The sequence below is a fragment of the Haplochromis burtoni genome, unplaced genomic scaffold (genome assembly GCF_018398535.1).
Source record: "Haplochromis burtoni strain Fernald_Lab_line unplaced genomic scaffold, NCSU_Asbu1 Contig_88, whole genome shotgun sequence".
NCBI classification, from domain to species: domain Eukaryota; kingdom Metazoa; phylum Chordata; class Actinopteri; order Cichliformes; family Cichlidae; genus Haplochromis; species Haplochromis burtoni.
This window is the reverse complement of record NW_024582449.1, coordinates 2,095,611-2,108,623: the sequence shown is the minus strand read 5'-3', so window position 1 is coordinate 2,108,623 and position 13,013 is coordinate 2,095,611. Positions and strand designations below refer to the sequence as shown.

Genomic DNA, 13,013 nt, shown 5'->3' with positions numbered 1-13,013 from the left:
TCTTACGTGCTTGTAAAGTAATTTTTTAAAACTTTGCTATAAAATTACAAAGAGACAGTTGTAGTATGGAGAGAAAGAAGGCGATTCGATAAAACTGAATTGGAGATTTATGGTTAAGGCAGCCTACAATGGAGGCTGCAGGCATGTAATAGTGTTTCTTACACTCAATGTAGTAAAATGGCCTTGAAATATCATTTTTATATTCTCTATAGCTGCCTGCGGGCTCCGCATGATTTTGTACAGAGCAAGCAACTTTATTTCAGTCAATAACGATTGCTAGTTAATGGACCCCCCCCCCTCCCTTTGTATTAGATGCCATTGATTCTCACGTTCATGAACTTTAGTAATATTTGAGAACATTGAGAACTTTTCATTTGTTCTGTGGGTGTTCAGCAGATCTTCCAAGCTTACACTTCTCTTCAGGAAATGTGCAGACAAACATAAAGAAAGATCAGTGCTACCAATCGTCATAGTCCAACATTTTCTATCATAGTCGAGATTTGAAAAAAGAAAATTAAGTATAAAACGTTTAGGATCACGGTCATATTTTGTTTAATCCAGGATCAGTTCATGTTATATACAAGATGGTATATTCTGTATATTCTGTATATAAGTGAGTGATACACTTTTCACTCCAGACATTTTTTTCTAAATGATCTTAGAGGTGACGGGGCTTTCTCCATTGCCGCCCCGAGGCTCTGGAACAGTCCTTGGAAGTCTTCAAATCGAATCTGAAGACCTACCTATTTTCCAAGGCTTTCCAATCTCTCTGACACCTCTTTTATTCTGTTTTAGCTATTCAGGTGTTTTACCTCATTGAATGATGTTTGCATGGGTATACATGTATTTAATGTTCACGTATGTGTGCTTGTGTGTGAATGTGTGCATTTTTGTATATGTATGTGCATATTTGCATGTACACATATTTTTTACAAACATATATGGATGTCTTACAATGTTTTCTATAATGTTTTCATCTTATCTATTTTAATTCTTTTTATTATATTATCCCTCAGTTTAGCACTTTGGCCGACACTTGATGTCTTTTAAATGTGCTATATGATTAAAGATGACTTGACTTGGCTGGAAATTTCTGTACCACAGTTACTATATTGATGCCACATCTGTATGGGATCATCAAAGTAGATCAAATGTGAACACACTTCTTTCTTTTTCTTTTATAGAGTTATTCCAAACCTTCTTAGTCATTTGTGATTCAGTTAGCACTGACGTGTCATCTTCACAGTTAGAATACTTCACATTAGAGGAAAATGTGATATGTTCTTTTGGGCCTCTGATCATACTTAGCTTCCCCTGCTACCATTGGCTCAGCCCCATGCCGAACACTCATCAAGAGATCAGATTTCACATTTTAAACCCCAGCTTGTACTTGTTGTACTCGAGATGCTTTCTGTAAAGCTGAACTAAAGTCGCCTGAGTGGTGTATAATTTTTTTTCTTGGCATACATTGTATATGTTTTTGTACACACTGCAGGAATATTTTAGAGTTTGTGTATTCATGTAAAACACATCGTTTGCATTGTGCTTGTATGGAGAGGATACAGTTGTGTGTGTGGGGGTGTATGTGTGCCTTTTATGAGAGGTTAGAACTCTTGAGTGCATTTCTGCTTCATTTAAATCCATCAATACCTCAATTAGTAGCTGACGTGGGCTCAAGGGAAGTGCAGTCTGCATGTTTCTCTGCTTTATTTGCACTCTCAGCCCATTGTTTCGTCTTACACATTCAGCAGTGAGAGACTGAATAACACACCAAATAGTGTTAATCTAATGAATATACGAGTTATATAGCAAAAGATCTATTTTACATATTTTTGCCTTTCGTTGTAATTGGTTATTTAAATTTATACGCTATTTTATGAGTCTAATTATGTCCGTATTATGTTATATGTCCAAGTGTTATCAGTTGGTCTGTGTAATTGAATTTTGTGTTAAGTCTATGAGTGTAAGTACAAGCAAAAAAGAAACATTTAAAATTTACTGGTTATTTTTAACCTGCTCCTCAAACTTGTTTGTTCTTTTGGTGCTGTATATACACAGGGCTGCAGTGACACTGAAAAAGTTGAAAAAGTAGTGTTTATTCTTTTTAGTAATCCTTTTTAAAAACCAAATTAGTCAAAATAAAAATGAAAGCACAGGATTAAATATTAAGCAGGTGTTTTTGTGATTTCCAGCTACTAAAAATTAGCATGACTGGCTCTCTAAATAGCATATAGCATTAACATAAATTTTTAATATGATGGATACTACCAACTTTTTGAATAAACAAACTAAGTTAAATTTAAAAAAAAATTAACTAAATAAAAAAACAGAAAATCCCATTGAGCTTACCTTTTAATATTCACCCTAATCCCCAAAATACAAGAGAAAGCAAGGTGTCTCCTAAGAACACAGGCTGCGGGCTACGAATTGCTAATGCCATCTAATCATGTGCAAAGTGTTAAGACCAATGTGTGACCCCCCTGCCACTGGGACATGACCAGTAAATTAAGGTCAGAGTAATGAATATCATCACAAACTAAATTTATATCATTTATTTCATTCATTTATATCGATAGTATGATATGTTACCCTACATGATGATTAATTTTAAACTGAATTTCTTCTATTACTGCGGCCCACCTGTAGTTCCTTTGCAGCCCAGCAGGGGACCCCAGCACACACTTTGGGACTCACTAGCATAAATAGCAGAGGTGCACATAAGTGGTCCGCAGTCCCGCATTCGCTGTCAAAATAAAAGACGCACACCAGATAAGAAGTTGCAACGCTGTTTGCGAAGCCAGCTCACCTCCTGCAACTATTTTTCCAAGAATATGCGTTTCTTTTGCGGTTCGGACTCCTTCTGACATTTCTTTGGAGGTGGAGGAACACCAAAGTGTAATTGCTTAAAGTTGTTTAAGTTGAGTTTGCTTCTTCGACATCTTTATAAGTTCTAAACAAATGTCTGTCCTCCTCCAGAAAATCTTATGTACACAAATGCGTGTTGCAACTGACTATAATTACAAATTACAAAAGGAGGCAGAACTGAAACTGAGAATAAAAAAACAGGAGGAATAACTTAGAATACAAAACTGAAAATGACCAGGACAAAGCACACATTACAAAAAATATGAGGATAAACAGAACCAAAATGTCAAAACTCAAAACACAGGGGCAAAGACACGAGACCGTGGCATTTTAGTTTTGGACACATGGTTAATGTTTATTAAGTAAATAGTGTTCACTGTTTTTACACCTCTTCTAATTTAAGGGAATTTGACCATGTGGCAAAAAGCTTTGAAAGGGTATAAATCTTTGCATTCCTCTGTTAAGTCCTCCTCTTCCTTTCTGTTGTCTTTGTTCCCTCTCTTTCACTCCCTTCTCGACCACCTCAGCTTTCTCCTCCTCTCCTCTCTCCCCCTCTTCGCACTCACGCTTTCTCCTCTACCCGTCCGTGTTTTATTACCAGGCCCCCTGTAATATTGCTGGATATTAAAAAATATACATCAACTGAGCAATTACAGGCCATCAAAAAGAATAGGTTTAGCCCGGGGCCGTGCAAGTGCTGCACGGTAGATGCATAGAGATCAGATGAGGAGAAGGCCTTACCTCTGCTCAGGCCACTGAAGCACAGCCGAGAAGATGTAGAACATTTTAGGTACTGCATTGTACTTCGCATGTTTCATTCACACGTTTTTGTATACAAGGTCAAAAACAGCTTGAATACCTCAATGTGCACAGAGAGGTATTCATATGTGCAGTCAGGGGCACAGGAACACTTCAGCAGTCAAGCATGCGCTCGTAGGTACAACCGAAAATGATGAATACAGTCGTGCACACGTGATTTCACAGTCATTGTGCGCCCTTTCTAGAGTTCTTTTCATGAGCAAACATGATCCCTGTTGATGTTAACTCGCCGAGGCCTCCGATTTAGATGGAGAAAATAGCCCCTGTTAAGGAGCAATAACATTTAGAGATGAGGCTGAGGAGACTCTGTTTATAGGACTCACTTAAAATTCATAGTTGCTATGCAAAATAAATCAGCAGTTTCCTGCGCGGGGGCAGTGGGTACGGGAATGATGGCGCTGGGAGCGAGGGAGAGGGAGGGGCTCCAAGTGAATAAGGGATGAGGTTTAAACGTCGGCAGTCCCAAGTCTGACACGCACAATAGCGCACAGACCCGAGCGTGCACATCCGCGCAGGCACACACAAACGCGCACGAGTATCAACCCCCTTTTGATTTTTGCTGGCTGCTTCAAAGATGAAAATGTGCTGTGAGGGAGGGAAAAAAGACAGAGAAACATGTTGAAAGAGTCTGTGTGTAAGTGTTTGTTTGTTTGTATGTGGGGGGAGGTTACTGTACGCGGGATCCGTGCTTGTGTGCGGACGTGCTTGTCGAGTCTCTTGATTTGAATGTAGAGCATCAAAAACGAAAGACTGAGAGATATAAGTCTGATGTTTTTGGCAGATGGCAAATGATCACAGATATACAGATGTTTCAAAGACATGTTTGAGCTAATTAGAAGATAAGGCACACAATTTAGTTTTCCCTCTAGAGGGAATTTACAGGTTGTTTTAGCCACACTAGAAGCAGAGATCCTGAGCAGGATGGCAGTGTTATTATTCTGCTCCTTTCATTTTAAAAGGAAAAATTGTATTGTAAACTTGATAACACCCTTTGCCATCATCAGGCCAAGGTTTTTATTCATCCAATACTATTATAACATTGTTATTTTGACACATTAGTGTGCTGTTGTTATCATTTAACTCATCAAACATCCTCACAGAGCTTATGGCGTGTGTGTAAGCCTGAACTCACCTTAAAAATCCAACGCTGGTGAGGCCTTGATACGTGTGGTATCCGGTATAGCGACACCTTCACGCATGCCACCGAAATGATGAATAACAACTGAGCAAAAAATAATCTGCAGCATTTTTCAGCCTGCGTGACGTTTCAACACATCAGAGTAATTCAAACGCCATCATGCAAATAGCCATTCACACAAGTGTGGGATAATAAATGATTAATTATGTTTTCAAGTACTTTAAATGGCTTGTGATTGTCTAACCTTCCTGGCACTCCAAGTATAATCAAAGCGTACTGTGTGCAGCCAAAATAAATGATTACAAAGTTAGCTACAAATGCTGGTTCAACCACAGGAATGCTGTGTGTTTGTGTGCGCGTGTGTGTTTGTGGATGACGCTGGGTAACAGGTCTGTTTCTACAGTGCTCTCTGTGTTTTGCTTTGGATTGTGTACATGCATGCCTATTGCGTGTAGATGCACTGTGCACGTGTGCAAGGCCAACGTTGCTGTATTTGTGCATTTCTGAGTGCGAGTATGTGTGTGCGCCTGTGCATATCTGAGGTTCATGTACGCCTGTGTGAGACAACAGCACGGCCAGCGGACTTGTCTGCTGTGTATGAATAATCAAAGTGGTCTCTCTCATCATTAAATCATCACTGTCCTGGTGGGAGCCTGAGGAGGGAGATGGAGCGAGAGAGCGAGGGAGAGAGCGAGGGATCATAGTTAGCGCTGCAGGGGTACATGCTCGCTCTCTCTCCTCCATCGTGTACTGTGGCTGAGATGTGTCATGGGCACAAGTCTTTTCTGCTCTCTGCGCTCGCCCACTTAGCTCCCCCAGACACATCCGCTCTCGTGCGCACACATATTCATACATACGTGCACGTTGTTCAGGAGTGTACAGACACTCGCGCACTGAGTCAAACACACGTATCACTTCCCTTCTTGGAAGCGAAGGCCTCGGAGCGCTGCTACAAAAGCATCTGCCACATGTAGCTGCCGTTACTGTCCTATTCAGTCACACAGTCCTCACCACTGCGTGCAAACACCTCAAAATGCATAGCGCATATATAGTACAAATGTGTTTTCCTAATAAAAACAAGACTTGGAGATTTGTCTTTTTGACAGAATCCTTTGTAGCTGATTAACCGACGAAAGCTGCTCCACTAATTAATCTTAAAATGACAATGAGTCTAAAGCATCTCTCAGTTTTGCATCAGTTTGTAACCTCTTTCAGCCTATTACAACCCCAAACCTGCCCATTATTAAAAAGCAGATACGATATCGTGCAAAAGTCTTGAGTCGGCCCTCATTTCTTTATATTTTGCTTTCAGGGAGCCAGACTTTCTTGTCTTGAGCAATAGCTCTCAAGGCTGTCTGAAGGTCTTTCAAAGCTTTACTTTGGACATTTGCTGTTTTTCCCGCTCTGTCCAGTCCAGTCCTTGTACCTGACCAGTTTCAGAGGAATGTTTTTGTTTTGTTTGCTTTCTTAGCCACTTAAGACTGACATATAAATCATTCAAGCATAAAAAAAAACAAGGCTGTTGTTTCTACACACACCAGCAAAAAAATCTATTTTTAATTGTATCTTTAGGCACTTTGTTACTAGTGGTCTGTCACAAAAAAACATTTTTTTTTGTTCAATTGATGAAAAATACCAAAGATAACAGTTTGATAGCCATAAAATCTTTGCACCGCTAATTCCCCAAGAGCTATGAACTGTGAAAACTTGGCAGCATGGTTGCAGGCCTAAAAAACAGCAGTACCTGAGAGAGTCATCTTACTCCTCAGTCGATCCATCTACGGTTCACTTAAGCTTCATCAGAAATGGTCTCAGGAATATGGGAAGGAAAGGTTAAGGTATGCCCAGTTAAACAAAAAACTCAAGTGAAAATCAGTGGCAACTAGTCTTATGAAGAGACGAATCCATTTTTTGGCTCTAATCATCATCAGTATGTAGGGAGAAGGTCAGGAGAGACGTACAGCTGTCTGTAAAACACGGTGGAGGCTCTGTCAGGGTTTGGGGCTGCGTTTTAGCCAGTGGTGTTGGAGATTTGATCAGAATTGATGGCATGGCAATGACACATGGCCAATGCAGTAAAAGGATATTGGATAGGAAAAACACACACTGCAACACTGTCAGTCATGGACTGGCCTCCCCAGAGCCCGGACCTCAACATTATTGAAGCAGTGTGGGACCATATTGAGTGAGGATGGGGGGAAAAGGCAGACAACATCCGAAGAAGAACTTTGAATGTCCTTCAAGAAGCCTGGAGAACTATTCCTGAAGACTACTTGAAGAAATGACAAGAAAGGTTAGTTAAGAGAGCTCAGGTTGTGTTGAAGAATAAAGGCGGAAATAACAAATATTGAGTTGGAATCTGGTTAGAATCTCTGGTACAAACTCTTTCTTATGTATGGTTGCACATTTCAGTTGCTGAACCCATGTCCTATTTTCCATGTCCCTAGTAAAATATAAGGAAATGAGGGATGGCTCAAGACTTTTGCACAGCACTGTAGACTAGAGAAAGCTAGGGTGACAATTGGCAGGTAAGGACATGCATAATCCCAAGTGGAAATCAAGATTTAAATGAATGTCCTTAATATGCTTTTACAATTTATTCAAATGCTCTTGTGAATACAATTTTAATATAAAACTTAAAAAAACCTTCATAAAACATTATTTACATGTGGCAAACATTATTTGATGTATTATTTATTGTCATTTGTTGAAATCTGTGGCTCATACTTGTCTGCTTAGATACATTTTAAGATTCAGTATCGTCTGTAATTACAGCTTTTCTAATAGGAGTGATTCCCATAACCATATTCTGCTGCTGATTTCGATGTGCTGTCTAACACTACTGACAGCAGTCGGATCCTCTGAATTGTTTTACTTGAATTGCAAAGTGTATAATAATAATTGAGATAATGCTCTCTTCGATGGAGATTAACATATTCATTCAGTCTGCTCAGACTGCAGGAGCTAATATGGTGTAATCCAATTCAGGAGCTTCACACCTTAGAGATCATTATGGTGTGAATAGCACCTGAAAGTCTCTGCGAGTGTTACGATCAGGAGACAGCTTCGTGTAAGAAGGGAGAAAAAGATGGAATAAAAGAGAGTGTGAGTACGAGAATAGTGTGAGTAGAGATTGTGGGTGAGAGACGTTCACAACAGATACTCATTCTGCTGAACGACAAACTCGCACATGGGCTAGATGTGCTGCTAATGAGCCTGGTGTGCGGTTACGGTGTAGAGCCAGACCGACTCCACTCTCAGACCGAAGGGAGTTCAGTCAGGAGTCACTGCTTTTTTCTCCTTCCTCCATTCCTCTACCTCATCTTCAGAAAGGAGCACGTTACCCTTCACTGTCTTTATCAAAGCAGGCGCCGGCTTACCTGAAAGGCTCCTTTTCAGTCTTCTAAGTACTGGGAGAGACAGGCAGACTCAAACAGGAGTTCGTGGCGGTCCCTGGAGTGTTTAAGTGGTTGTCATAATTGTCACAAAAAAGCAGAAATAGAGTTTTCTCAGCATTAGACAAGAAACACAGTAGAGTGTGCCATGTTCTGGGAAATACATATTGATATATTTTAATTTGATGTAAAACTCTATGCTAAAACGTGAAGGTAGTGATTCCAAAGTGGCACATACACATTAAGCATTATGTCACATCCACATATAGAGAAACCTAGCACTAACAGTCAGGAAATTAATAAATCTTCTACTTTATTTCCCCTCAAATGGTGCCATATTTGTGGGTTGAGCAGCAGAGTTGAGCAGTTGGGTTGCGCCCATGAAGAACTATTGACTCTGGTTTGGTCTTGTTCATTGGATCGGATGATTGAAATCTGAGGAACCACTGCTGTGAGATGGAACTCAGAAGTGTTCACAGTTGTTGGGGTTAGACTCCAGGCAATCCCAAATCTCCACCGTCTGAGACCAAACTCTATCCTCTGAGATGACAGTGCTCAACCCCCACAGAGCCGGGTTTATCAGAGACTACCTCCAATATTTGGGAATTGAGAAGATGTTCCAGGTTGTTGTGGCTGCGTATCTAAATAAATAAATGACCCCAAACAAGAGTCAATAGCAAAATAAGCTGTTTGGCATTGACAGAGAATATTTGGCAAATTTTTCATGGGCCCAACCCTCCTACTCAACTCTGCTGCTCAACCCACAAATGCATTTTCCTTACATAGGCGATATTTAAAGGGAAATAAAGAGGCTTTCCAACAATATAGGATTTATTTGCAACAAAGAAATAGTCACCCTTCACACCCCAAAACAAATTTCCTTCCTTTTTCTGTATATAGGTAGATACATTTGTGTGTGTCAGCTTTGTGTATGTAGTGGAGTTTTTTCTACTCTTCGCTCGATATGATGACAAAGAGAGGGGATATCCCTAATATGGTCATCTCAATTATGTGGGTGTGGCTGTGAGCAGGGTAATCCTGTCTACTTGAAGTTTAACTCTTGCTCTGAAAGTTTGCTCAAAGGGAGGTTGGCCTTAAAAGGAGAGGCGCTAAAACAGCTTGTTTCAGAGAATCATGCAAAGCTACTGTAGTGGAGTTCAAGAACAAATAAATACAGTAAACCATATTGTTTTCTTTTCACTTTTACTCATTACCCACCCAACTCTCCGTTCAGTACCAGCCATGATCACCTCCTACCCGAACACCACTCTTGCCACGCAGGGTGAGGAGAAGAGGATGAGCTGCATAGCTCACGGAGAGAAACCCATCATGGTGCGCTGGGAGAAAGAAGAGCGCATTATCAACCCCGAGACCAGCAGATATGTGGTCACTGTCAAAGAGGTGGCCGACGAAGTCATCTCAACGCTCGTGGTAAGTGCTCGGTTTCACTGTAAATCGAAACGCATTTCAAATCTTCGGGGAGCATGCCAACCTTCAGTCATTTTATCTGTACGGACAGATGGAAAGCAGAAAGGGAGGAGTAGGGGAGGCAGGGCAGAGGAAAACTCAGGCTAAAAGACATTCTCATTGTATTAATCTTTGAGTATGAATTATTAATTATTAAGGAGGTATTTTCCAATTAAATTTAATGGTTAATACACATTATGAACAAGTACAAATGTAATGCAGTAAATTGAAGCAATGTACGCCAAGAGATAATCGAGTGGAGGCCCAGCCTCTCTCTAGTTTATCACAAATTAAAAGATGAAAGTGCTGGAGATGAGTTCAGTGCCCTGCTGTCTTTTAAACTCACTCAGGATGAAACAGTGTTTTAGATTCCTACCTGATAGCAAAGCTCTGCACACTTGAAAGCCTCGAGTTTGGTGTGTTTCTCTGTAGATTATGCCTACTCTTCGCGAGGACTCTGGGTTTTTCTCCTGTCATGCCATCAACTCCTTCGGCGAGGACCGAGGCATCATACAGCTGACAGTGCAAGGTGAGCTTCATCTCACCTCAGCTTTTTTTTTTGTGTGTCAGTGGATTGGTTTAAGGAAAAAGTTTTGAGTGATTTATTGGTGTTTGAGATATTTCGTATCTCTTTCTCTCTCAAACTTACTGTTCCACAGAACCTCCTGACCCTCCCGAGGTGGAGATTAGGGATGTCAAAGATCGAACCATAGCGCTCCGCTGGACTATGGGCTTCGATGGAAATAGCCCGATCACAGGATATGATATTGAGTGCAAGAACAAATCAGGTAGACGCGAGGAGAGGGGAGCGATGTAACTATCACGAGTCAAAATTAAAAAAACAACAACAATCCAGAATTAATAAAAGAGCAAAACCTTTATCGATTGTTTGACAGTGTGTGTTCACCCTCTTGTGTTTTGTTTCTTCTAGCGTCATGGCTATCAGCCCAGGTAACCAAAGATGTCTCGCCACAGCTCAACCAGGCCACTATTATCGACCTCCACCCTTCCTCCACTTACAACATCCGCATGGTTGCCAAGAACGTTATCGGCAACAGCAACCCCAGCAATGAGCTCACCATCACTACTGATGAAGCAGGTCAGTGAGCTTCAGTTTGGGGGAGTGATATTCTGTTTAACGTAGAGCCTGTTTCCTCCGGCCTCGCAAACCTGTTGAGTCGTCATGCACGTAATTATTTTGCAGTTGCTTTAAATGCAGGTCATCATCGTTTTTTATATCTTGAGAAACAGCTCAGTCCACCGTTGCTTTTAGTCATCTCTATCAGTGTTCACTTACCCTCTATTGCCTATAATGATCCTCCCTCAGGCAATCCAGCACATTAAAATGGCACATTTTATCAGATTCATTGCTAAAATAAAGTGCTAAAATTCATATATCATTCCTCACATTATTTAAGGTTAAAGTTGATGATGTTACAAGTTTTTTTTTTCCTTTTTTTAATTATTATTAAGTTAAGGTGAAACCTGCTGGGGTCATGAATCAGCAAGCGCATCGAGGAACATGCAATCTTAGCTCAACAGCACCATCTAGTGTAGCTGAACGCAATTGAAAACAAATGAAATTTCACAGTGAATCATCTTTCCCCGCATTATACCCGGCGGTGTTTAATAACGTTAAATGATGTGCTTCATTTGCAGCTCCTGATGGCCCTCCACAAGATGTCACTCTAGAGCCCACCTCCCCACAGAGCATCAAAGTTTCCTGGAAGGTGCTGTTTGAAAGTTTTTAAGTGCCGCTTTATGAGCTGAGCCATTCATACACAGGGACTATTCTCATGCATCTCATTAGTCATCGAGAATAAACACTAGACAGTCTTTTAATTTACAGCCGAATTTTTCCAAATACAGACCAAATACTGATTTGCATTTGCCATTCTATTTATTTATTTATTTATTTTTTGTGTGTTTTTCAGGAATTTAAACAAACTGCAATAAAGTAAAAATTATATCTTGAATTTAACAATGAAATGAACACAGTAATTAAGTGTATTCAGCTGCATTGATTAAAATCTGTGGTATGTATGGACTGACAGAAGACAAAGTATTAATGTAATTATTTCAAATATAAAACACAATTAGCCATAAAGTATTTCAGAATTACCCAATAGGAAGAATCTGAGTAAGTCTGAGCTTCCTGATTCTCCTCACAGCCTCCACAGAAACACCTGCAGAACGGTGTGATCCGTGGCTACCAGGTGGGCTACAGGGAGTACAGCCCCGGTGGGAGCCACCAGTTTACCATTATCAGTGTGGACAGCACGGGCGATACCACAGAGAGCATCGTGCTGGACAACCTGAAGAAATTCACCCAGTACAGTGTGGTGGTGCAGGCTGCAAACAGAGCAGGCACCGGGCCGTCTTCACAGCAAGTGGTCACTAAGACACTGGAGGATGGTAAGCAGGGGATGTGGGCGCCTCTTACCTGGTGCATTTCCATGCAGCCATACTGAAAATGTTGCGCTTTAGCAGTTAGAGTAGTTTGTAGCATAATAATGCATTTTAGTTATTCTGTATTTGTAACTGAAGACTAGAAGCAGTTTTAGATATTTTGAACTGGATCAGCATATTCTCAGATTCCTCTCACATCAAGCCTTAAATGAGCAGGGGCTCAAAACCTTAAAGCTATTCTCGTGAAAAGGTTTCCATCTACTGGGCATATTTTGAACTGCATTACATCAAACAGTAAGCTTCTCTTCTGTCTGGGGCTCTAACATAGAAGGATATACAAACTTAAAAAGAAAAATAAAGTGTTTGTTCTTATTTAAAACCTTTTATTTTGTCTCTCAAAACACATCTCTTTTCCAAAATTAAAGAATACATTCAGTATTTAATGTTAGAATATGACTTAGTCAACATAATAATACATTTAACATATCAGAATCACTGCAGGATGCAAATATATATCATAAACTTCCCTCATTTTAAAATAATCATAGTTGTAAAATAAAATGATTTATAAATGGAGGTTTTGACTTAATATTTGGTGGCAGGAGGTATTTGTGTGATTTATTTTTGGATACTTGTTTAATATCCTAGATGAGGGTACTTTGCCTTAAAAAGACTCCATTATGCTTCCACTTCAATACTTTTTTTTGTCTCCCTTGTCTCTGATAGTGCCGTCTCGGCCTCCTGAAAATGTTCTGGCAGTGGCCAAGTCTCCAGAGGTCATTTCACTCTCCTGGATACCTCTGCCCAGGGAGGCTCTGAACGGGAACCTGCAGGGCTACAGAGTCATCTACTGGGCCAACCTGCCTGACGGAGGTACTAGCATACACACACACACACACACACACACACACACACACACA

At 40.4% G+C, this 13,013-nt stretch overlaps 1 protein-coding gene across 2 annotated transcripts in view; it reads left to right on the top strand.

Annotated features, from left to right (window-relative positions):
• LOC102288673 (Down syndrome cell adhesion molecule homolog) overlaps window positions 1–13,013 on the top strand; it is a 123,229-nt gene that overhangs the window by 92,790 nt on the left and 17,426 nt on the right. For both annotated transcript variants that reach the window (XM_042222582.1, XM_042222583.1), the window contains exons 11-17: window positions 9,452–9,648; window positions 10,117–10,213; window positions 10,344–10,472; window positions 10,616–10,783; window positions 11,344–11,414; window positions 11,856–12,099; window positions 12,820–12,966. In XM_042222582.1, the coding sequence (XP_042078516.1) occupies window positions 9,452–9,648; window positions 10,117–10,213; window positions 10,344–10,472; window positions 10,616–10,783; window positions 11,344–11,414; window positions 11,856–12,099; window positions 12,820–12,966 (1,053 nt within the window). The remainder of the gene's footprint in view (window positions 1–9,451; window positions 9,649–10,116; window positions 10,214–10,343; window positions 10,473–10,615; window positions 10,784–11,343; window positions 11,415–11,855; window positions 12,100–12,819; window positions 12,967–13,013) is intronic.